This window comes from Oncorhynchus mykiss, chromosome 24 (assembly GCF_057628025.1).
Source record: "Oncorhynchus mykiss isolate SJ-2025 chromosome 24, ASM5762802v1, whole genome shotgun sequence".
Taxonomy (NCBI): Eukaryota; Metazoa; Chordata; class Actinopteri; order Salmoniformes; family Salmonidae; genus Oncorhynchus; species Oncorhynchus mykiss.
Genome location: NC_143045.1, coordinates 2,633,388 through 2,659,469, shown reverse-complemented (window position 1 = coordinate 2,659,469; position 26,082 = coordinate 2,633,388). Strand labels below are relative to the sequence as shown.

The following is a 26,082-nucleotide window of genomic DNA, read 5'->3' as shown; positions in this document are numbered from 1 at the left end:
CACTTGCTGTGGCTATACTGTGCTGGTAATGTCATGTTGACACACGTAGCAGCAGCGCAGTAATGTGCTTTGTGTGCGTAGTGGAGTGGGAAATGTGGCTCTGTGAAGCACTAGGGATAATTATTGGAAGGGGGAGGGGTGACTGGTTCTCTATGAGTGGCTGCCTGCTATAGAGTGACTGTTCTAGTCCAAAACCACAGGAAAAGTCTTGCTCTTATCAACACAAGCCACACACACGCCAGTGTTGTCCTGAACATCTCAAAACCTATTAGAATACAATTATAGGACAAAGACCATGACTGCACATGCTTCAAAATTTGATCTCATCCAACTACAAAACATTGACCTCATATGTCCAGAGTGAGCGGTCTCTGAAAAACACTTTATAGACCAGGACATGTATTTATAAACAGTCTCGAGTAGGAGTGCTGATCTCGGATCAGGTCTCCATGAATTCTTACTTATAATGATCTAAAAAGGCTAAACTAGATCAGCACTCGTACTCAGAGACGCTTCATGAATACGGGCCCCAAATTTTGCATATGCCCAAATATTACCGGAGATGGTTTCTCCTGCACCAGATAGAATGCTCACCTGCAAATCTTCTTGCTCTTTGGACAACATCTTCTGCAGAATGTGCACCTTTTGGTTGTGTACGCTGTTGTTCTCTTCCTGTACAATGGGAATAAGACACACAGGGCTTGATCAGGACATGGAACCAAACACACAGTGGAAGAAATGAAACATTGAGTAAAGAAGCAGGGGAAGACAAGAGTTTTAAAGGAACAAACAAATGTAAACAATGTAAACAAACCCTGAAAAGCAGACAGGCAAAGAGGGATGACATGGAGAAAGAAGATGTAGCTCAAAGGAGGAATGCAGCTCAGATGTTAAGAGGCGGTCATACCCATATCGGTAGAGGAGAGGTGATGCGGTCATGGGGGCTGTATGGTTGCTCCCCCATTGGCTGTCCAGGGGAGTTTGGAGAGGTGACAGAGGACGACCCTGTCTGGGGCCCCAGGAACACCACCTTAGCCTCGCCCTCCAAAAGGGGGATCTGGGGCAACCCAGGGGGTCGCCCCAACACGGTGAGGGCCACATAGGAGCCCGCTGAAGAAATAAGATGGATACGGAGGTATGGTAAAAAAACTAAAACTAAAAGTATGTGTAATAATAGGCCTAATCCTCACTATCATTACATGACTTTCCTAGCCTGGCCACAGATGTTTGTGCTGTATTGCGAACTTGTATGGTATTTGGCACAACGGCGGCCATATGAGCTAGAAATACAGCACAAATAGGAACCAGGCTATGACTTTCCGATATCAATAACAAGCAATAAAACGAAAGTCACTCTACAATGCATACATTTTATGAGCTTTACGACTTCCACGTGGTTTGAATGTGTTACTAGGGTCCCGTTCACCTGGAAGAAAGGAAAAAAAGTCATAATGTGAGAATTCATTCAATGCTGCCTGGAAATCAAATGAGTTAATTCATCCACACACACACACACACTAGTTTTTTGTGTTTTTTCTAATCCAACCAGCAGGTGGCATTGTGGAGCTGGTGTTTTGGCTTGAGGCCTCAGATCACAAAACAAAGTTGTGTGACTGGAGCATATCAGGAGAAGGCAACAAAGCACCTTCGTCGTGATCAGCAGGCAAGAAACGTATCCAAAAGAGCAGAAATTTTCATTTTTCCATTTCAAAACATTTTCAGTTTCGTGCCAATTGAACAGGACCCTGCAACTACTATGAAAGTGGTATGTACACAGTTGTGGCCAAAACTATTGGCAAACATTTCTTAAATAATTCCGTATTTCTTTTTAAATAAGTTGAAATTGGCTACCTAGCTTATTCAAGCCCATTTCAAAATAGAACACTGCCCACTTAAGACAAAAAAAAAAAAAAAGCTATTTATCTGTCTCACTTTTCAAAGATGTCTAGAATTGTATAAGTTTGGTGCTCTTGTAGGAAGTAATCACTCCCCTACTGCTGACTACAAATGATCTGCAACTGGGCTAATAACCGACTAACTAGCAAAGGATATGAACAGAATGTGCACGTTGCTACATGCAGCCCTTGCTTTGATCTCAAAACAAGCACATCTACTCATGACCACAGCTGTAAACACAGTCCAGTTCAAAGTAAATGGCACAGATCCATGTATGGCAATGGCCTATTTGCATATAGGCCTACTGCAGCACTGATTGGCTATGCCGCACTGGTCTGCATAGAGGTCTTTGTAGAGTATGGGCTGAGTCATGCGCAATAAACCAATGCTTTCTGCCTACAACAAAATTTCTTGCAAAGTTGGTTTTGTTTCGGTGTGTTGCATTCAAAGTGGCTAATGTAGAATGATGTTCAATCTCGTGCTTCTCTCAGTGGGCTGATATTTATTCTGCCCTCTGCGCTGCAGTCCCAGAGAGTTGCACATGGTCTCGGGCTACGGCGCACAAGCACGCAACTTAGAGGGAACATTTGTGGGGACCAAAACTTTTTTGTCCAATTTGAACTTGTTTTTAAATAAATAAAAAAGATATTTAAGCAAAGTGCAAGGGTGCCCTTTATTTTTGGCCGCAACTCCATAGATTAGTGTACCTTGATGATCCTGTCACCTGTCTGTACACCCGCACGCTCTGCAGCACCATCTAGGAATCAGAGGGGACGAGAGTCAGGAAAACACAGAATGGTGTATAAGATGAACAATGTCCAATATACCCATTACAATACCACTGTTTGCACTACAAAAGTAATGTTGAAGTACATCCTATATCGTAACATATCTTACACCATAACTAGGGCCCTGAGTTTTTCCAGACCTGACCAGGAGAAACTCCGGGCACCTAACCATAACAGTGGTTGTGGTGCTGAAGGGGCCCCATTAGGCTACTCCTCCCCAGACAGAGCTTTAGGAGCCCAGAGAGAGTGTTCATTATGAGATAGCATTCAGAGGAATATTATAGGGTCAGGAGACAACCGAGACGAGACATAGGTGGCACCAGAAATGAGTGCCCGTGCCATCACAACATAAACACCAGTACGGCTTTATACACACCAGTCTGGAGCTTAGGCAACCAGGCAGAACTTCCTACCATGTCAAGGTACTGCTTTATATGTGTACTCTAATATCATCCTGTTGCAAAGAGTATACAGGTATTTTATATCCATCTAACTTTGAAAGTGTGGGAAACAAGTCATGACATTTGACAAGAAATTTGACTGAAAGGAGTGATATAGCGTAAGCTTGAATTAATAAAGTATATGAATGCATTACTGCGTGTTAGCACCTTTGGGCTGTGTATGAGATACTGAGAAGCAGCCTATACCGCTTGTGTCCACGGCAAAGATAATAGTCTTCACAACTTCAAAAAGGGGAGAAACATGACCAAGCACATCCCTAAGAGTACACACACATTGAGAACCCGAGCTCTTCCCTTTTCTCTCTCTCGACACTGCTCTACATTGAGACCTGTCCCCAATGTGTGCAACTCACTATGCATCAACTGCTGGCTCAGGGCCTGCTAGAATTCCCATCTCTCACACAGATTATATGCTAGTACATCAGAGCCTTAAACTAACATCCTGGATAGTTCCTGACTTTTTAAAAAACTTTTTTTTACAGTATTTGGCTGATGGTCTGGTGCTAAAGTTTGGCCCTGTGACCAGGTAAATACATAAAAATAACTATTGAGGATGAAAAGTAGCGAAGGCAAAGACCACGGCTATTCCCATCGTGGGGGTGAGTTGACCTTACCCTCTTTGACGAGCTGCACAAACACAGGGTTGTCTCCGCTCACCGTCAGCCCAAAGCCATTCTCATCTTTCTGAATGATCACACATCGCTGGACAAGCCCTTTGCAGGACAGAGAGAGAACAATGATGTCACATACAGGGCCTCACATTCAGTTCAACGCAGGCCAGTTTTGTAGGTGAACTCAGACACACAGTAGTGTCGTGTGAAGGGGGGGTAGCAGGCCTAAAGAACAACACTGTGAACGGAGGGTGAAGGATTCAAACGAAGACGACTACTACACTCATTGGTCACTGTAACGGTTATGGTCAAATAAGTGCAAGTTATTGAAATCTGTAGGCTAATCTACACACATCTGTTAGCAAGTGGAGAGTTAGTGGAAGAGTGTATGTAGTGTGTTGTGATGTCAAGGCACTGCAATCAAAACCACACAAAATCATTGAAACAAAAGGGCACGCACACACAGGCACGCAGACAAACATAAGTGCACGCACAATTGACCTCCCCCCAAGACCTCTTGTACTGGGAGATAAGAGCAGACAGGTGTCTGGAGAGCAATAAGTTAGTAATTGACTGGGATGGACAGGGTCAGTGTGTGGAAAACTGGTACTGTGTACTCCTCGAGTTTATTCAAACGGCAGGCTGTGGAACGGTTGAGTACTGGCTGGGTCTTGTAGGGGAGAGCAATGCCCACGACATTCACACACACCACACACAAACTGTTGATTCACTGTCATGACATGATTTCATGAGTGACTTAAGTCTAAGTTTTGCCTACACTTTCCACTTTTGCGCCACCTGCGCAGTCAAACAAAAACACTACTAGCTGGCCCTGAAACCTTCCTTTATTATTGTTGTGACAAAAGGTATTGCAGTCAATGCAGTGTGTGTACAACCAAGCAGGGGGGCAGTGCAAAGAGTCGTGTGGGTGGGACATTTGGTCAGGGGTATAGCTGACATGGGTGGGAGGGTGGGAACAAAACGAAAGACAGAGGCTGGGCCAGGCGAGAGGTGAGATCCAAGCCCTGGGCTGGGGGAAGGGTTGGGGGTCGGTAGGAGCAGAGGGGGGTCAGAGGGAGAAAGAGTGAGAGAAACAGCACTAGCAGTTTCAGCCAGCCTACAGGCAGGCAGGTAGCTAGCCTAGCAACACCAACCAGGAGCAGCTTACCACAGGACTCGGGCTTTCCCTCCGCTAGAACACAGTCACTCTTCTGCACCAGAACGTCTGGCCCACCAGAACACAGGCGGGGGAGGCAGAGTAACACAACATCCAACAGAACAACAAGCAGTGCAAAAAGAAAAAGAGACAAATCAAAACAAAAGAAACAGAAAATTATAGGAGAAAAGATGGGGACAGAGAAATCAAATAAAACATTAGCAAATAAACAATGAATGGGATGGAATGACAGGAGTGTAGCTGTCTGCGTATGAATGAAGTAGCTATCTAAGGCACAATGTTTGACTAAGCCTATATGTTCTAATGCCTTGTTTGTGGACTTGTCAAAGGCTTTTGACACAGTTGATCATTCTATATTATTGAGTAAGTTGTCCTCAATAGGCCTGGGCACTGTATGTGGTTTCAGAAAAAGCTCAGTAATAGAACCTATTGTGACAGAAGGGGTCAAATCTGAATTCCTTGAAGTGAATAAAAGGGGTACCCCAGGGTTCGATTCTGGGGCCACCATTGTTTACACTGTATATGAATAACTTTGGAAATATGTATGAATGTGCTGACAACAAAATCACACAAAAATTATCAATGGAAATCAAATTTATCAACCCATGGAGCTCTGGATTTGGAGTCAAACTCAAAATGAAAGTGGAAAACCACACTACAGGCTGATCCAACTTTGATGTAATGTCCTTAAAACAAGTCCAAATGAGGCTCAGTAGTGTGTGTGGCCTCCACGTGCCTGTATGACCTCCCTACAACGCCTGGGAAAGGCTCCTGATGACGTGGCGGATGATCTCCTGAGGGATCTCCTCCCAGACCTGGACTAAAGCATCCGCCAGCTCCTGGACAGTCTGTGGGTGGATGGAGCGAGACATGATGTCTCAGATGTGCTCAATTGGATTCAAGTCTGGGGAACAGTCGGGCCAGTCCATAGCATCAATGCCTTCCTCTTGCAGGAACTACTGACACACTCCAGCCACATGAGGTCTAGCATTGTCTTGCATTAGGAGGAACCCAGGGCCAACCGCACCAGCATATGGTCTCACAAGGGGTCTGAGGATCTCATCTCGGTACCTAATGGCAGTCAGGCTACCTCTGGCGAGCACATGGAGGGCTGTGCGGCCCCCCCAAAGAAATGCCACCCAACACCATGACTGACCCACCGCCAAACTGGTCATGCTGGAGGATGTTGCAGGCCGCAGAACGTTCTCCACGGCGTCTCCAGACTGTCACGTCTGTCACATGTGCTCAGTGTGAACCTGCTTTCATCTGAAGAGCACAGGGCGCCAGTGGCGAATTTGCCAATCTTGGTGTTCTCTGGCAAATGCCAAACGTCCTGCACGGTGTTGGGCTGCAAGCACAACCCCCACCTGTGGACGTCGGGCCCTCATACCACCCTCATGGAGTCTGTTTCTGACCGTTTGAGAAGACACATGCACGCTGGAGGTCATTTTGCAGGGCTCTGGCAGTGCTCCTCCTGCTCCTCCTTGCACAAAGGCGGAGGTAGCGGTCCTGCTGCTGGGTTGTTGCCCTCCTACGGCCTCCTCCACGTCTCCTGATGTACCGGCCTGTTTCCTGGTAGCGCCTCCATGCTCTGGACACTACGCTGACAGACACAGCAAACCTTCTTGCCACATCTCGCATTGATGTGCCATCCTGGATGAGCTGCACTACCTGAGCCACTTGTGTGGGTTGTAGACTCCGTCTCATGCTACCACTAGAGTGAAAGCACCGCCAGCATTCAAAAGTGACCAAAACATCAGCCAGGAAGCATAGGAACTGAGAAGTGGTCTGTGGTCCCCACCTGCAGAACCACTCCTTTATTGGGGGTGTCTTGCTAATTGCCTATAATTTCCACCTGTTGTCTATTCCATTTGCACAACAGCATGTGAACTTTATTGTCAATCAGTGTTGCTTCCTAAGTGGACAATTTGATTTCACAGAAGTGTGATTGAGTTACATTGCGTTGTTTAGTGTTCACCTTTATTTTTTTGAGCAGTGTATATACATTATTGTACTCTGTTGTACCATCAGTAAATAATAGAAATGAAGTTGTCCAGGCCACGTTTGTCTGTTTTAGATTACAGGGATATAATATACAGCGACTTCAGGAAAATATTCAGGCCCCTTGACTTTCCACATTGTTACATCCTTATTCTAAAATGGATTAAATAACATTTTAAAAAGTCCTCATCGATCTATACCAATACCAAATAATGACAAAGCAAAAACAGGTTTAGACATTTTTGCAAATGTATTTAAAACAGAAATACCTTATTTACATAATTATTCAGACCCTTTGCTATGAGACTCAAAATTAAGCTCAGGTTCATACTGTTTCCACTGATCATCCTTGAGATGTTTCTACAACTTGATTGGAGGCCACATGTGGTAAATTCAAATAATTGGACAAGATTGGGAAAGAAACACACCTGTCTATATAAAGTCTCACAGTGTATGTTAGAGCAAAAACCAAGCCATGGGGTCAAAGGAATTGTCCGTAGAGCTCCGAGACAGGATAGTCGAGTCACAGATCTTGGGAAGGGTAACAAAAGATCTCTGCTGCATTGAAGGTCCCCAAAGAACACAGTGGCCTCCATTCTTAAAAATAGAAGAAGTTAGGAACCACCAAGACTCCTCCAAGAGCTGGTCGCCCGGCAAAACTGAGCAATCGAGGGAGAAGGGCCTTGGTCAGGGAGGTGACCAAGAACCCGATGGTCACTGTGACAGAGCTTCAGAGTTACTCTGTGGAGATGGGAGAACCTTCCAGAAGGACAACCATCTCTGCAGCACTCCACCAATCATGCCTTTATTGTAGAGTGACCAGGCGGAAGCCACTCCTCAGTAAAAACGCACATGACAGCCCGCTTGGAGATTGCCAAAGAGCATCATCAAACCTGCCATTATCCCTACGGTAAAGCATAGTGGTGGCAGCATTCTGCTGTGGGGATGTTTTTCAACGGCAGGGACTGGGAGACGAGTCAGGATCGAGGAAAAGATTAACGAAGCAAAGTAAAGAGAGATCCTTGATGAACACTCTGGAGCAGGTTCTCAGACTGGGGCGAAGGTTCACCTTCCGCACACAGCCAAGCACACAGCAAAGAAAACACAGGAATGGCTTCAAGTCTTCGAATGTCCTTGAGTGGCCCAGCCAGAGCCCGGACTTTAACCAGATCGAACATCTCTGGAGAGACCTGAAAATAGCTGTGCAGCGTCGCTCCCCATCCAACCTGACAGAACTTGAGAGGATCTGCAGAAAAGAATGGGAGAAACTCCAAATACAGGTGTGCCAAGCTTGTAGCATCATACCCAAGACTCAATGCTGTAATTGCGGCTTCAACAAAGTAGTGAGTAAAGGGTCTGAATAGTTGTTTAACTGTATATCAGTTTAATTTCTAAAATCCTGGTTTTGCTTTGTCATTATGGGGTATTGTTTGTAGATTGACGAGGGGAAAAAAAACAATTGAACCAATTCTAGAATAAGGCTGTAACATTACAAAATGTGGAAAAAGTCAAGGGGTCTGAATACTTTCTGAATGCACTGTACATGCATGCAGCAGCTTCCACAATTAAACCTCTAGATGCTGTTTTCCATTGTGCACTTAGATTAATTACTAGTGATAATTGTAGAACTCAAGACTGCGTATTGTATCAAAAAGTGGATTGGGCCTCTGTATGTAAGAGAGCAGCGTTCCCTTTTGTTGATTTACAAAGCGCTCGGACACAAACTTTCGATGTATCTGACGACACACATCAAAGTCAAAACAATAGAATACAATATAAGAGCACAATATTAGACTGTGCTCGAGGTTTCATGGGTGGCTTCTGATTTAGGGAGAGCTGCTTTTGCTTTTTATGCTCCACAGATGTGGAATGTGTTGCAAAGGAGGCTCAGGCTTGAACGCATGCTGCCCTGAAGGGAATTTAAAACATTAGTGGGGAATGCTCGTGTTTGATGATTTAGTATTTTATTGTGTTTTGTATTGTGCAGGCTCATTTGAAAAAGAGAAATGGTCTCAATGTGACACCCTGTTATATGCTACTAGTGAAGCAAGTGCTGCAGGCTAGCGGACTAAACTCTTCTGATAGTGATCAGCCTTTGTGGAATTCAGCTCGGACTTCATCGATTAGCCTAAGGTCAATACAAAATAAATCATTATGAAACGCTTACCTTGCACCTATGTTTGTCCTCGGCAGTTAGCTGCTGGTAAGTTTATTGACATGGCTAACCTTTGTTCAACCAGCTAAGCTGCTCACTGCTCTAGCTTTCTAGGCAATAGGCTGCGTTAGTTTCCACTTCCTCTTCCAATTATAATGTGGGAAGGTCAAAATAATGAAAAACTATCTACAAAATCCATAAGAGATGTGGACATGCAACAATGGTAAAGAAAAGTCTATCAAAGTCAGATCTGAATAAAACCTCATCCAATCTCTCATCTTTTGATAATATTACTCAACTAAAGATTGGAAGACATAGCTTGCTGCTTCTCTATGTAACTGTGCTTTAGGCTGAGGGAATGAAACTAGAGTTTGGGCCTAAACATAAGAAAGTCAACTGAAGTGAAACAGACAATCATTCTGAGACCAGTCTTGTGTAACCTCTTGCCGAACACGTCCGTGTTCAATGCGTCATTCTGAGATTAGCTGGAGGGCACGAGGAGTCTATCTTTAAATCGCCCTGATTGTTTGATGAGTATCAAGAGAGCTGGTGACTAGTCATCATACCCGAACATAATTTGTGCTTTTTCTCTTATATGCCCATATTTCAATAGAGAACAACAAAAAGTTGGCTGGTATTTTTTCACTGGGCATTAAGGTCACCAACCAGCTTTGAGCAAGTTGAATTAATAATGCATTCATTTGTGCACAATAACACTGAACAGAAGAAGTGATTGTGCAACAAAGATCTGCTATGAAATCAGATAGAGCGAAACTTCTCGCAAGACATGGTACCCTTAAAGATTCAGAAATGCAGGTGCAGATCAGAGAAAGAAACGGTGGCAATATTTTCCACACAGTGAACATACAGCATAGTATACACCATCAATTCACACCATCCCATCATGCTGATTGAACCATTCATCTGTGCGTTTACCTGTAGGGTCAAACTCATGTGAAGCGGAGACTGACGGTTTATCGCTTTTGGGTTTCTTGTCAGGGGGGTGGTCTTTACTGAGAATGCTACTGCTTCTGAAAAAAAAGAGAGCTTTGTAAAAACAAGGAAACATCTGAAAAATGTAAACAAAAGTTAACCTGATGAGCATTGGAGGAGCACCACCACTCATCTATCGAATAACAATATTTAATTAGTGAGCAGCTACTAGGCCTAAAACACTGACAACTGTCCTTTTCTATAGGAAACATAACATACCATTTCAATGTTGTGGAGTGCCACTAATAACTGCCATGCTGATGGGAATATCCACAAACCCACAACAAAGAAACTCAAATTGTTCACTCAATAGCCACCCCCATCACCGACGAGGTGAAGAGGACATCCTATGAATCATGATAACTGTATTTGACAGATGATCTGGACTGGAGTGGCTGTGCAGCTGAGTAGGTCTGTAAGAGCAAGTGAATGAGCTCTCGTTAGAGGAATGTCATAAAGCCAGACTCCGGGCCCTGCTCTGCATACATGTGGCTGTGAAAGGCACGTTTTCTCTCCGGACTAGGCAGAGATGGGTCGTGCTAGAAGAGGCACCCCTTTGTCCCCCTCCCCTATCTGAGTTTTAAGTGAGGAGGACCACTGTGTGTGTGTGTGTGTGTGTGTGTGTGTGTGTGTGTGTGTGTGTGTGTGTGTGTGTGTGTAGAGCAGGCAGGCTTCTCCTAAAGGCTGCTTAATTTCCTTAATCTGGCCTGTGTGTTCTGTTGGTGGTTTGGCTTACAACATTACTTCTGTGTTGGGTAGAAACATCAGATTCACAGGTACAAAAGCAGCTGCCTGAGTCCCGTGTTGCTTAGTTGGTAGAGCATGGTGCTTGCAACGCCAGGGTTGTGGGTTCAATTCCCACAGGGGACTCGCTACTTACTGTAAATCACTCTGGATAAGAGGGTCTTTTAAATTACTAAAATGTAAATGTAAATGAAATTAGGTTTCTTACCTGTTTGCTTTATTGGGAAACCTGCAAGGTAAAAGAGGGGAGTGTCATAATCATCATAATCCGATTTGAGCAACATCACCGAGTGACGACGACATCAGCAGACAACTCAAACAAGTACTTTGCAAGGGGACTTGGGAGCAGGAAAAACAAGACGTCTACTGAAGCGAGACTCCCGAGACTGATGCTCGTAAACATCATAATCCTGATGACACTACACCAGCTTTCTTCAGCACAGACAGTAGAAGCTCAAAGATTAAAAGCTTTGCCAGGTCAAATTTCCTTCTCCCCCTTGTTGGATCTTGACCAATTGTGTCCTTTACAGTTCAAAAACAGACCACTGTCATGATCATAAAATCTGAGTCATGCTCTGCTCGGTCTGTTGACTGGGATGCAGACTGGCTGGCTGGCTGGCTGTAGTGCCTTGCCAGGATTAATGTTCAGTGGTAGGGTGGAAAGTAGGGAATCGATACACTGAAATATATCTAGAAAACATTGATTGGAAGGGCTGAGACCATTCATCACAATGATTGACCTTAGAATATAGAGGGGGAAAAAAGCAGATTATACGCTGTTCATTTCAGCTCCATTACATCAGTAAGGAAGCACATTCCAGGAGCTTGAGACTTCTCATGGGAAACCAACTGATGGAGGAAATGTCATTGATCTTTGCTGGCCAATGTGTGGAATAGCATCGGTAACTATGTACCAATGCTAACCATTTTAAATGCTAAAAACTTTTATAACGCAAATGAATGAAAAGGCTAGCCCATGAAGGATGAAAAAAAAAAAACAGGCCAGAGAACGGATGCATCCATATGATGTCGTTTTCCCCTCTTTTATTTTCCTTAAACAAGGGTACTGACCCAGACTTGGGGAAAAGCTAACCTCACCAGCCCAGAGGCTGAAAATAGGGACAGATTCTCAGAAACATTGAGCACTGCTGGCAGAGCTCCCGTTTCCTGAGTGATAAACGCCCAGGCTGTATCACAACCGGCCGTGATTGGGAGTCCCATTGGGCAGCGCACAAGGCCCCCCTACTCAATCGGACAGGTTATGGCCAACTTTTGATGTTCATGTCTTCCTTGATAACTGTACAAAATAAAATGCATTTGTCATTAGTATTCGAGCTAAACACAAACTGGCCAGTGAATAGATTGTGTCCCTTGCTAGCCAGTCAAAAGGGGTGCTGTGAAGGAAAATTGAGTGAATAGCTATTACTTCACTAGCTAGTCATATCCCCTACTTAGATGTTTATCTGTGATACAGTACATTAGGAAAGTATTCTAACCCCTTCCCCTTTTCCACATTTTGTTACGTTAGACACAATACCACAATGACAAAGCAAAAACAGGTTTCGAAATGTGTGCAAATTTATTACAAATAAATGACAGAAATACCTTATTAAAATAAGAATTCAGACCCTTTGCTATGGGACTCGAAATTGAGCTCAGGTGCATCCTGTTTCCATTGATAATCCTTGAGATGTTTATACAACCTAATTGGAGTCCACCTCTGGAAATTGCATTTGATTCAACATGATTTGGAAAGGAACACACCTGTCTATATAAGGTCCCACAGTTGACAGTGCATGTCAGAGCAAAAACCAAGACGTGAGTTTGAAGGAATTGTCCGTAGCGCTCATAGACAGGATCGTGTTGGGGCACAGATCTGGGGAAGGGTACCAAAACATTTCTGCAGCATTGAATGTCCCAAAGAACACAGTGGCCTCCATCATTCTTAAATGAAAGAAGTTTGGAACCACCGAGACTCTAGAGCTGGCCGCCCGGCCAAACTGAGGAATTGCGGAGGTCACTGATGGTCACTGACAGTCCTCCAGCGTTCCTCTGTGGAGATGGGAGAACCTTCCAGAAGGACAACCATCTCTGCAGCACTCCACCAATCAGGTCTTTATGGTAGACTGGCCAGACGGACACCACTCCTCAGTAAAAGGCTCATGACAGCCCGCTTGGAGTTTGCCAAAAGGCACCCAAAGGACTCTCAAACCATGAGAAACAAGATTCTCTGGTCTGATGAAACCAAGATTCAACTCTATGGCTTGAATACCAAGCGTGACGGAGGAAAATTGGCACCATCCCTACAGTGAAGCATGTTGGTGGCAGTATCATGCTGTGGGGGTGATTTTCAGCAGCAGGGACTGGGAGACTAGTCAGGATGGTCAAATTCATTACTTTTCAATACATTTAGTTGATTCCCAAAGTTCAATTTAAAATGTTTTATTTATCGCTTATTTTTTAAGGTAAGTTGACTTCCAGGGACATTCTCATTTACAGCAACAACCTGGAGAATAGTTAAGGGCGGAGGGGGGAGGAATGAGCCAATTGGAAGCTGGGGATGGTTAGGTGGCCATGACGCTATGAGGGCCAGATTGGGAATTTAGCCAGGACACCAGTGTTAACACCCCTACTCTTATGGTAAATGCCATGGAACCAAAGAGAGTGAGGACACCCGTTTAACATCCAATCCAAAAGATGGGTGATGTTTTTTCATTTTGAGACCATGCCTCCTACTGGCCCTCCAATACCACTTCCAGCAGCTTCTCATCTCCCATCCAGGGACCAACTTCGCTTAGCATCAGTGGCAAGACAGCAGTGGGATGCAGGGTGGTATGCTGTTGAATTCCATTTTAATGTTTGGATTCCGTGATTCTGTCTGTGTTCTTCCCTATCACATATTTTATAGGGATCCAGTTAAGATTTATGGTGTTCCCCCAGTCTGAGGGTACAACTTACTCTGATGACTACGGGTCTGGAAAAGAATACACTGTTTTCAAACAATGAAGCCTAAAAAAACTACTTAGTTATATTCAGCTTACCCAAGTCATTCCTAATATAATAATGAGGCTACCTCTTGACTAAACAAGTCTAGGCCGATTAAGTAGGCTAAATCATTAGTACCGTCTCATAAAAAGGGGTGATGGGGTACAAATACATTTTTAGATAATTGACGTTGAAGGTTAAATGCCAATTTTTATTAAAAACATGCATTTTCAATCGATTATTAAATAGTTTGACAATCCTGCTTTTAAATAAAAGCTCTCTCTTCCAGTGATGAACACATGGGTGTCTCATGGTATGGTGGGATATGCAAACTAGGTATGTCTTGAATGTTTTGTCATTCAAGTCCAAAAAGGTCACATTCTGGGCATTTCTACAATGGGAAAATATGTATGGAAGGTCTCGCTGAAATCAAAATGGGGTGCCGTCAAAAAGTTATCGAATTCAAATTGATGTACGCATCAAGCTGACGACTGATGGTGAACTAGTAAGCTGAAGTACCAAAGTTCCAGTCCCTCTCCATCAATACTGAAGTGAGACCAAATTTAGTATTGTGGTTTGTCAGAGTGAATGTCGACCGTATGGGACATCTGTCTCACAAACTAGACATATTTAATCTCTTTTCTAGCGACACTGAATCCCATTCAGCGAGGCAATGACAAGCTGAATGGCCCATTTATGAAATGTGCTCAGACTGTAATAAGTTCCAGAGACGGCTGCCTGCAACTCCCTCAAAACGCCAGCGGAGAAATGGAAAAGTAAGCACAAACAACCTCAATGAGGTTAAACCCGGGGACTTATAATCATAGCTTGACGATGTGTTGTTCTCTCCCTCAGTGAATCATAGGAGAAATGGAAAGAAAACTAAAGAGCATTCGCACTCAAAATGAAATGATTCATTATGGAAATCTGGTCGCCTAGATGGTACCAATATCTGCTAACTTTGAAAACCAACATTAATCATGACTGAGCACAAGTCTTTGCTAAAAGACTTCCTGAATGCTATATAAAGATATTGGGCTGTATTTCAAGAAAGCAAGGCTCTACAATGTGACCATTTTATTTGCATATGCACCAAAAGATTTAGCTGTGTGACCTGGAACTTTATATTTAGGAGCACCAGTGCGTGCACCTAGAAAATTAATAAATAAAATAAACTTTTTTTTGTCAAATCACCCAGATGATAGATTACTTCAGTGTACCGCAGCCTCTGATTGCCATGGAGAATACACTGAGCGCAGATTAATGACAGTCATTACTACCAAGAAAATGTCTTGTTGCGTAAAATATTTGTAAAAATTGTGCTCCTAAAATGTATTTTAGTGTACTCCTACATTTTTCAACTTGGCCACACGTGTAAAAAAGTTCAGTGTAGAGCCCTGGAAAGTATTCCATAGACAAGTCTTGTGAACTCATGGGCCTTCTGCCTGAATGTCCCTGGATGTTTTTACCAGTGTGAGGCCGGGAGGCAGAGACTTCACAAAACACCCATCTATAGGTGCCCGTACTGGGACTCGCATTGGAAGAAGAGGGCAAAGAGGGAGGAATTAGAAGGAGCAGCAGAGAACAGGGTGGGGAAATGGGAGGGGCAGTAAAGGCGGGCCAGGCTTGAATACTCAATTGAGGTTTTGTGTTTTCTTGGAAAACTGTGGTGGAATGGGCCAAGAGGGCCTGGATCAGGGACACCCCTAAACTGAAGAGGACGCCGAAAAACAGAGCTCGTCTGTGAGGGACTTTCGACAAGAGAGGAGGGGTCAGAGGGATAGAAAACAGTGAATTGTGAGAGGAACTTGCCATGCTGTTACCCTGGTTCACAGGAAAACTCCAGGTTTTCGCTTTTCCCTTGATGGAGCTACTAGTAACTGTTAGAGAGGAAGAGGCAAAACGAGAGGTTTTAAATCTGCCCAAAAGCTATACACTAAGTGAGGTATTTTTGAATGGAGGTCATTGAGTGTCAATTTATTTATTTAGTTGATTTACAACTAAAGACTTCCACATTTTGTTAAGTTACAGCCTTAACACTGCCTCCACAAGCATTCGCTACACCTGCAATAACATCTGCTAAATCACGTGTATATGTGACCAATAAAATTTGATTTATAAAAAAAAAAAAAAAAAAAAAGAAAGTTTGGCACCACCAAGACTCTTCCTAGAGCTGGCTGCCCGACCAAACTGAGCAATCGGGGGAGAAGGGCCTTGGTCAGGGAGGTGACCAAGAACCCGATGGTCACTGACAGAGCTCCTCTATGGAGACCCGAGAACTTTCCAGAAGGACAACCATCTCTGCAACACTCCACCAATCAGGCCTTTATGGTAGAGTGGCCAGACGGAAGCCACTTCTCAATAAAAAAAAGGCACGACAGCCCGCTTGGAGTTTGCCAAAAGGCCCCTAAAGAACTCTCAGACCCTGAGAAACAAGATTATCTGGTCTGATGAAACCAAGATTGAACTCTTTGGCCTGAATGCCAACAGTTACGTCTGGAGGAAACCTGGCACCATCCCTAGAGAAGAAAGTTAAATAAAAAAAATGGGTAGCAGCATCATGCTGTGGGGATGTTTTTCAGCAGCAGTGACTGGGAGACTAGTCAGGCTTGAGGAAAAGATGAACGGAGTAAAGTATAAAGAGATTCTTTATTGAAAATCTGCTCCAGATTCTTCACAACCTCAGACTTGGGAGAAGGTTCACCTTCCAACAGGACAATGACACTAAGCTCACAGCCAAGACAATGCAGGATGGCTAAGGGACAGGTATCTGAATGTCCTTGAGTGGCCCAGCCAGAGCCCGGACTTGAACCCAATCAGAAAATAGCTGTGCAGCGATGCTCCCCATCTAACCTGACAGAAATCCCTAAATACAGGTATGCCAAGCTTGTAGTGTCACACCCAAGAAGACGCAAGGCTGTAATCGCTGCTAAAGTTGCTTCAACATAGCATGGATTAAAGGGTATGAATACTTATGGAAATGTGATATAATTTTTAATAAATTAGCTGAAATTTCTAAAAACCTCTTTTCGCTTTGTCATTATGGGGTATTGTGTGTAGATTGATGAGGATTTATTTTGTTAATCATTTTTTAATCAAAGGCTGTAATGTAACAAAACATGGAAAAAGTCCAGGGGTAAGAATATTTTCCGAATACACTGTAAGTGGACGCACGTGGCATTTCGGCAACTTACCCAAAACCAACTTTATATTGGAGTGCCTGTTGTCATAGGGATCGATAAGAGGACTCATCATTGAGAGAGAGAGAGATAGATAGATATATATTTTTTTATTTTTTATTTTTCCTCACCTTTATTTAACTTGTTTTAGCTTTATTTAGCTTGTTGAGAACAAGTTCTCATTTGCAACTGCGACCTGGCCAAGATATAGCGTAGCAATTCGACACATACAACAGAGTTACACATGGAATAAACAAAAACAGTCAATAATACAGTAGAACAAAAGAAAACAAATAATCATAACCTGTTATAACCTGTTTTAGCGTGGGCTTTCACTATTTTAAAGTAGTCATCTCAGTGGGGATTCCTATGAGTTGGGTGCAATCAGCCAATGAGAAAGAAAAAAAAGACTACTTTAACATAAGTGATGGCTTCAATGATGCTGCCCATGCTGCCAGAGACTATAAAATGGTACAGATACAGAGAGGAGTTCTCTATTCATCTCTATGGCCTGTTCACACACGTATCAGCCCACTCATTGGCTAGAATGGTCCCGCCTGATCTCGCATTCTCACGATTGCCTTCCATCTTTGAGGACGTGTATTTCCATTGTTAAGAGTGATCACTTGAATATCTTGTTAATATAATTGAGCATCTTTGCTACAGTCTAACCAATAAACAACTATCAACTAAATGTAGCAATGGAGTTAAGCTAAAAACACAATGTCTCCAGTTTTGAACCTTTCAGCGTAACGCTAGGGGTGTAACGATACAAGTATACGTACCTAACCGTTTGGTACAGGAACCTCGGTTTGGTCAGCACTGTGAATCTGAATGAATACATAAAACTAGTGATGCACTGATGAAATTTTTGGCCAATACCAATACTACCGATATATTTTCCTTTGCACACACAAAAAAAAACGATGCTGATAACCGATATTTTAAATTTTTGCGGCCTTTTAAGCCTTGGTTTCTCAAATGACTGCCTCGCCTGGTTCACCAACTACTTCTCTGATAGAGTTCAGTGTGTCAAATTGGCGGGCCTGTTGTCCGGACCTCTGGCAGTCTATGGGGTGCCACAGGGTTCAATTCTTGGGCCGACTCTTCTCTGTATACATCAATAATGTCGCTCTTGCTGCTGGTGATTCTCCGATCCACCTCTACGCAGACGACACCATTCTGTATACATCTGGCCCTTCTTTGGACACTGTTTTAACAAACCTCCAAATGAACTTCAATGCCATACAATGCAAGTCAAATTAAATGCATGCTTTTCAACCGATCGCTGCCCACACCTGCCCTCCCGTCCAGCATCACAACTCTGGACGGTTCTGACTTGTGGACAACTACAAATATCTAGGCATCTGGTGTAGAGGTTGGCCGATTAATTAGGGACGATTTCAAGTTTTCATAAAAATCAGAAATCGTTATTTTTGGGCGCCGATGTGCCGATTTTTTAAACCTTTAATTAACTAGGCAAGTCAGTTAACTTAAGGTATAGGGGGCAGTATTTTCACTTTTAGATAAATAGCGTGCCCAATTTCAACTTCCTGCTACTCATGCCAAGAATATAAGATATGCATATTATTAGTAGATTTGGATAGAAAACACTTTCTCAAACTGTTTGAATCATGTCTGAGTATAACAGAACTTATGTAGCAGGCAAAACCCAGAGGACTAACCGTTCAGATTTTTTTTTTTTTTTAGGTCTGTCTGTTCACCGAGTTCTCATTGGCAAACAATATTTCTTAGGAACTAAGATCTGTCTTCAATTTGATCGATTATTAACGTTTAAAAATACCTAAAATTGGCAAAGTTTATAGGCAACTTGAAATATTTTGTAGTAACATTGCACATTTTGGAAGCTGTTTTTTTTCTGGATCAAACGCGTCAAATAAATTGACATTTTGGATATATGTGGACGGAATTAATAGAACAAAAGGACCAATTGTGATGTTTATGGGACATATTGGAGTGCCAACAAAAGAAGCTCGTCAAAGGTAAGGCATGTCTTATATTTTATTTCTGTGTTTTGTGTAGCGCCTGCAATGTTGAAATATGCTACCCTCTTTGTTTACTGTTGTGCTATCATCAGATAATAGCTTCTTATGCTTTCGCCGAAAAGCCGTTTTAAAATCTGACATGTTGGCTGGATTCACAACGAGTATAGCTTTAATTGAGTATCTTACATGTGATTTAATGAGTTTGATTTTTATACCAATTTATTTGAATTTGCTGCGCTGCATTTTCCCTGGTTGTGGGACGCTACCATCCCCTATACCATAACAAGTTAACACATTCTTATTTTCAATGACGACCTAGGAACGGTGGGTTAACTGCCTCGTTCAGGGGCAGAATGACAGATTTTCACCTTGTCGGCTCGGGGGATCCAATCTTGCAACCTAACAGTTAACTAGTCCAACGCAATAATGACCTGCTTCTCTCTCGTTGCACTCCACAAGGAGACTGCCTGTTACGCAAATGCAGTAAGCCAAAGTTAGTTGCTAGCAAGCATTAATCGGTAATCGGCCTTTTTGGTCCTCCAATAATCGGTATCGGTGTTGAAAAATCATAATCGGCTGACTTCTAGTCTGGGTAGACTGTAAACTCTCCTTCCAGACTCACATTAAGCATCTCCAATCCAAAATTAAATCTAGAATTGGCGTCCTATTTCGCAACAAAGCATCCTGCTGCCAAACATACCCTCGTAAAACTGACTATCCTACCGATCCTCGACTTCGGCGTGGTCATTTACAAAATAGCCTCTAACACTCTACTCAGCAAATTGGATGCAGTCTATCACAGTGCCATCCGTTTTGTCACCAAAGCCCCATATACTATCCACCACTGCACTGCGACCTGTATGCTCTCGTCGGCTGGCCCTCGCTTCATATTCGTCACCAAACCCACTGGCTCCAGGTCATCTATAAGTATTTGCTAGGTAAAGCCCCTCCTTATCTCAGCTCACTGGTCACCATAGCAGTACCCACCTGTAGCACGCGCTGCTGCAGATATACACTGCTCAAAATCTGAATGAATGAAATATTCTTATTAAATACTTTTTTCTTTACATAGTTGAATGTGCTGACAACAAAATCACACAAAAATGATCAATGGAAATCAAATGTATCAACCCATGGAGGTCTGGATTTGGAGTCACACTCAAAATTAAAGTGGAAAACCACACTACAGGCTGATCCAACTTTTATGTAATGTCCTTACAAGTCAAAATGAGGCTCAGTAGTGTGTGTGTGGCCTCCACGTGCCTGTATGACCTCCCTACAACGCCTGGGCATGCTCCTGATGAGGTGGCGGATGGTCTCCTGAGGGATCTCCTCCCAGACCTGGACTAAAGCATCCGCCAACTCCTGGACAGTCTGTGGTGCAACGTGGCATTGGTGGATGGAGCGAGACATGATGTCCCAGATGTGCTCAATTGGATTCAGGTCTGGGGAACGGGCGGGTCATTCCATAGCATCAATGCCTTCCTCTTGCAGGAACTGCTGACACACGCCAGCCACATGAAGTCTAGCATTGTCTTGCATTAGGAGGAACCCAGGGCCAACCGCACAAGCATATGGTCTCACAAGGGGTCTGAGGATCTCATCTCGGTACCTAATGGCAGTCAGGCTACCTCTGGTGAGCACATGGAGGGCTGTGCGGCCCCCCAAAGAAATGACTGACCCACCGCCAAACCGGCCATGCTGGAGGATGTTGCAGGCAGCCGAACGTTCTCCATGGCGTCTCCAGATTCTGTCACATGTGCTCAGTGTGAACCCGCTTTCAACTGCGAAGAGCACAGGGTGCCAGTGGCGAATCTGCAAATCTTGGTGTTCTCTGGCAAATGCCTCCATGCTCTGGACACTACGCTGACAGACACAGCAAACCTTCTTGCCACATCTCGCATTGATGTGCCATCCTGGATGAGCTGCACTACCTGAGCCACTTGTGTGGGTTGTAGACTCCGTCTGATGCTACCACTAGAGTGAAAGCACCGCCAGCATTCAAGAGACCAAAACATCAGCCAGGAAGCATAGGAACTGAGAAGTGGTCGGTGGTCCCCACCTGCAGAACCACTCCTTTATTGGGGGTGTCTTGCTAAATGCCTATAATTTCCACCTGTTGTCTATTCCATTTGCACAACAGCATGTGAACTTTTTTGTCAATCAGTGTTGCTTCCTAAGTGGACAGTTTGATTTCACAGAAGTGTGATTGACTTGGAGTTACATGGTGTTGTTTAAGTGTTCCCTTTATTTTTTTTTAGCAGTGTATTTCACTGGTCACGCCCAAAGCAAATTCCTAATTCGGCCACCTTTCCTTCCAGTTCTCTGCTGCCAATGACCGGAACCAACGGCAAAAATCATTGAAGCTAGAGACTTAGCTCCCTCACTAGCTTTAAGCACCAGCTATAAGAGCAGCTCACAGATCATTGCACCTGTACATAGTCCATCTGTAAATAGCCCATCCAACTACTTCATCCCCATACTGTTATTTATTTTGCTCCTTTGCACCCCAGTATCTCTACTTGCACATTAATCTTCTGCACAGCTATCACTCCAGTGTTTAATTGCTATATTGTAATTATTTCACCACTATGGCCCATTTATTGCCTTACCTCCCTTATCCCACCTCATTTTCACACACTGTATATATATTTTTTTCCTATTGAATTATTGATTGTATGTTTGTTTATTCCATGTGTAACTCTGTGTCGCACTGCTTTGCTTTATCTTGGCCAGGTGGCAGTCGTAAATGAGAACTTGTTCTCAACGAGCCTACATGGTTAAATAAAAGTCACGACACATTGGTTACGCTCACTTGTATTTCATGACACAACAATTAATCGATACGTATGCTATGATGCTGGTAAAGTTGTCTCGCGCACATACAGTGCTGGTCATAATAAAAAGCTAGCTAGCTCATGGATGCAAACAATGTTCTTCCCCAAAAACATAGTGAAACAACAATCTGTTTCAGTTGCCATCATCCAGCCACGATAGCAGACTTTGCGGTTAGCCTTCAAAATAAAAAGTATTATTTTTAATCATTTGCATCACTGTCAACAACATACTAATATTTTGAAGGCAAACCGCAAATTCCACTAATATGCCGAATCCTTATTGTGCCTAGCTTCACAACAAAGTCCAGTCGAGCCTCACTAGCCAGATGAAGCTAGCTGCTTATAACATCAGCTTTGGTTAAAAGGGTTAAGTAGCTGGCTAGCTGTTTATTTACATGAACTGAAGTTCAATAGGCAAACAACAATACTTACAAGGATTCCTAAATCATTGCTAAGAATAATTTAAATGACTGCAGTTTCTACTGGTCATTGTTTTCAGGCTGGTTGTATTGGTGCTAGCTAGGTACCACGCTAAAGATATCTACCCCAGAAGTTGAGGTCAAACAAATGATGCTTTATTACCAACAAAGTATTGTAAACACATCGTTCGTGGACCGGAGTTTGCAGAGTTTTTTGTACATCTTTGACAGTGCTACTGTATCTTTTTTGACATGCAAAAACCCAAACGGCGTTCCATAGCATGTATGTCTTGAAGCTAATAGCAGTGACGCTATTACTGTGTAACTCCGGTAGGGCAACATCGAAAATTAGCGCACTTGGTAGTGCGTATCGGTGCTCGACCAGTAGGCGAAAGCCAAACATCACCCACAACAGAGAACGGTCTAGGTCGAATACTTATTTTCCACCATAATTTGCAAATAAAGTCATTAAAAATCCTACAATGTGATTTTCTGGATTTTTTTTCTAATTTTGTCTGTCATAGTTGAAGAGTACCTATGATGAAAATTACAGGCCTCATCTTTTTAAGTGTGAGAACTTGCACAATTGGTGGCTGACTAAATACTTTTTTGCCCCACTGTATGTACAATATGTAATAAAAGTGACTATGCATAGAAGATAACAGCAGAGAGCAGTGTAAAAGGGGGGGGGGGGGGGCAATGCAAATAGTCTGGGTAGCAATTTGATTAGATGTTCAGGAGTCTTATGGCTTGGGAGTAGAAGCTGTTTAGAAGCCTTTTGGACCTAGACTTGGCACTCCGGTACCGCTTGCTGTGCAGTAGCAGAGAGAACGGTCTACGACTCGGGTGGTTGGATTCTTTGACAATTTTTAGACACCGCCTGGTATTGAGGTCCTGGATGGTAGGAAGCTTGGCCCCAGTGATATACTGGGGCGTTCGCACTACCCTCTGTAGTGACTTGCAGTCGGAGGCTGTGCAGTTGCCATACCTGGCAGTGATGCAACCCGTCAGGATGCTCTCGATGGTGCATCTGTAGAACGTTTTGAGGATCTGAGGACCCATGCCAAATCATTTCAGTCTCCTGAAGGGGAATAGGCTTTGTCATGCCCTCTTCACGACTGCCTTGGTGTGCTTGGACCATGTTAGTTTGTTGTTGATGTGGACACCAAGGAACTTGATGCTCTCAGACTGCTCCAATACAGCCCCGTCGATGCGAATGGGGGCGTGCTCGGTCCTCTTTTTCCTGTAGTCCACAATCATCTTCTTTGTCTTGATCTTGTTGAGGGAGAGATTGTTGTCCTGGCACCATGTAGCTTGTTGTTGTTATCAACAAAGCAGCACTACAGACATAGAGCCTCTGTGTGGCAAAGCAAGTTAGGACAGTATCTAATCAATGGAAAAGGGTATTAAAATTATGGAATTAAAAGCGCAATATGCAAAAACCAATAGACGTCTTCAGCGCGGGCAAAAAAATTGTTTCTGCATACCGCCAGCAATAAAATCCCAGCACCCACTTCCCGCAGCTTTGCATAGGATGCTGCTTCCCTCACTCAGATCACTGGTCTAGTAGTCCATTAGGAACATGTCTCTCTATATAAAAAATATAAAAAAGCACATTTATGCATATCGGGTCCAGGTAGAAAAGCCCCCGGTCCATTTCAGAACACGTCTGTGAAGACCTCTACTTGAAAGGCCCAATATAACAATCCCTCTCACAACATCATAAATGCTGTCACAGAAGCTGGACTTGGGCTAGGACTGGGCGGTATACCATATTTTATGATATACCTGTATTGATGCACAGACCGGTTTGGGTTTTCACTTTACCTTCTATATCAGTATTTTAATGTTTGGTTTGTCAAATGTGTTATGCAATGTGTAACGTCCAATCTTTACAGTTTACTTTGCTACTTGAGTCATCTCACTCTCCGCTCTCCATGCAGCTTTCCACATAAACCTAGACCCGCCCCGTCACTCAAGGAGCGCATTTGTTGTTCCTCAACCACTAGACACTTGAATTCAGTCTGCATGGCCAATAGAGAACATGCAACAATGTCGATGAAAACGATGCTGTTTTCACTTTGCTTCTTAATATAAATCCACAACCATTCTATAATTACACTACTAGTTGGTGTTTCTTACATCTGCAAACAGCTAATTTGTCTTTTCTTAGTATGTTGGGCCTAAATCTTGTTAGCCGCTAATGCTAAATCGCTAGCCAGCTAATTAATGTACTGAGTGCGAGCAACGGTAATTAGCTATACAGCCTGATAATACCAGTGATGGTGTAGCTCTAAATCTGCATGTTGTTTGTGCAATAGTCATTTCTAAATCAAAGAGGAATACAAAAAATGAGAATGTTAGTTACATGAAGTAACTAAGAGAAAACATTCAATGTAGCTAAATATTATAGTGTACCTTAGGAACACTTATCAACACCTGTCACAATAACTCCTGCCTGGCATTTTCATTTGTTGTCATATCAAACACTGTATTCAAAAGTGCCCCTATCATATTCTAACTTTCGAATTAGAACAATCATTCTATTTGCATGATTCCAACATGTTATGCTCTAAAAATCACAATTGCAACATTTGGTTAAAAATAAGGCCTAGAATGTTGGCCCATATCATGCAGCCCTACGTAGCAGTGTGGAAATGAACTCAAATGAGTGCAGGTAATGCACAAATGTATGAAAATCAGTTTAGGTTTCAGTTGAATTCGAACAGTATAAAACAAATCAGAATGGAGAAAGACAGCATTGAAATAATTTAGAATGTGTTGCCACCCTAGTGACACACACTACTCAAAGCAAGTGTAGAACTTTATTTTTTATAAAAACAGTCAAATCCCGCCCAATAAAATAAAATAAAAATAATGTGATGATATTTTGGCCAAAACCGCAATTTGTATCGAACTGTGGGTTTTGTGAATCGTTACTAATGGGTGCCTGACAAACAACTAGGGCTGAGCAGCAATACAGACTAGAGGTCGACCGATTATGATTTGTCAACGCCGATACCGATTATTGGAGGACCAAAAAAGCCGATACCGATTAATCGGGCGATTTTGAAAATGTATTTGTAATAATGACAATTACAACAATACTGAATGAACACTTATTTTAACTTAATATAATACATCAATAAAATCAAGTAAATAATGAAACATGTTCAATTTGGTTTAAATAATGCAAAAACAAAGTGTTGGAGAAGAAAGCAAAAGTGCAATATGTGCTATGTAAAAAAGCTAACATTTCAGTTCCTTGCTCAGAACATGAGAACATATGAAAGCTGGTGGTTCCTTTTAACATGAGTCTTCAATATTCCCAGGTAAGACGTTTTGGGTTGTAGCCATTATAGGACTATTTCTCTGTACCATTTGTATTTCATTAACCTTTGACTATTGGATGTTCTTATAGGCACTTTAGTATTGCCAGTGTAACAGTATAGCTTCCGTCCCTCTCCTCACTCCTCCCTAGGCTCGAACCAGCAACACAACGACAACAGCCACCCTCGAAGCAGTGTTACCCATGCAGAGCAAGGGGAACAACTACTAGAAGGCTCAAAGCGAGTGACGTTTGAAACGCTATTAGCGTGCGCTAACTAGCTAGCCATTTCACTTCGGTTACACCAGCCTCATCTCGGGAGTTGATAGGCTTGAAGTCATAAACAACGCAATGCTTGACGCACAACGAAGAGCTGCTGGCAAAACACACGGAAGTGCTGTTTGAATGAATGTTTACGCGCCTGCTTCTGCCTACCACCGCTCAGTCAGATACTTAGATACTTGTATGCTCAGTCACATTATATGCAACGCAGGATACGCTA

The 26,082-nt window shown here is 43.1% G+C and overlaps 1 protein-coding gene across 10 annotated transcripts in view; it reads right to left on the bottom strand.

The window, feature by feature from the left end:
- The window catches only part of LOC110503539 (rho guanine nucleotide exchange factor 12), a 70,061-nt gene that overhangs the window by 25,091 nt on the left and 18,888 nt on the right, over positions 1 to 26,082 (bottom strand). For 2 of the 10 annotated variants that reach the window (XM_036961115.2, XM_036961116.2), the window contains exons 3-10: positions 11,035 to 11,055; positions 10,026 to 10,120; positions 4,925 to 4,981; positions 3,760 to 3,858; positions 2,604 to 2,653; positions 1,369 to 1,426; positions 908 to 1,110; positions 595 to 672 (exon numbers count right to left, since the gene is read on the bottom strand). In XM_036961115.2, coding sequence (XP_036817010.2) covers positions 595 to 672; positions 908 to 1,110; positions 1,369 to 1,426; positions 2,604 to 2,653; positions 3,760 to 3,858; positions 4,925 to 4,981; positions 10,026 to 10,120; positions 11,035 to 11,055 — 661 coding nt within the window. The remainder of the gene's footprint in view (positions 1 to 594; positions 673 to 907; positions 1,111 to 1,368; positions 1,427 to 2,603; positions 2,654 to 3,759; positions 3,859 to 4,924; positions 4,982 to 10,025; positions 10,121 to 11,034; positions 11,056 to 26,082) is intronic. The other 8 variants (XM_036961120.2, XM_090218101.1, XM_036961117.2 and 5 more) reach the window with 7 other exon arrangements.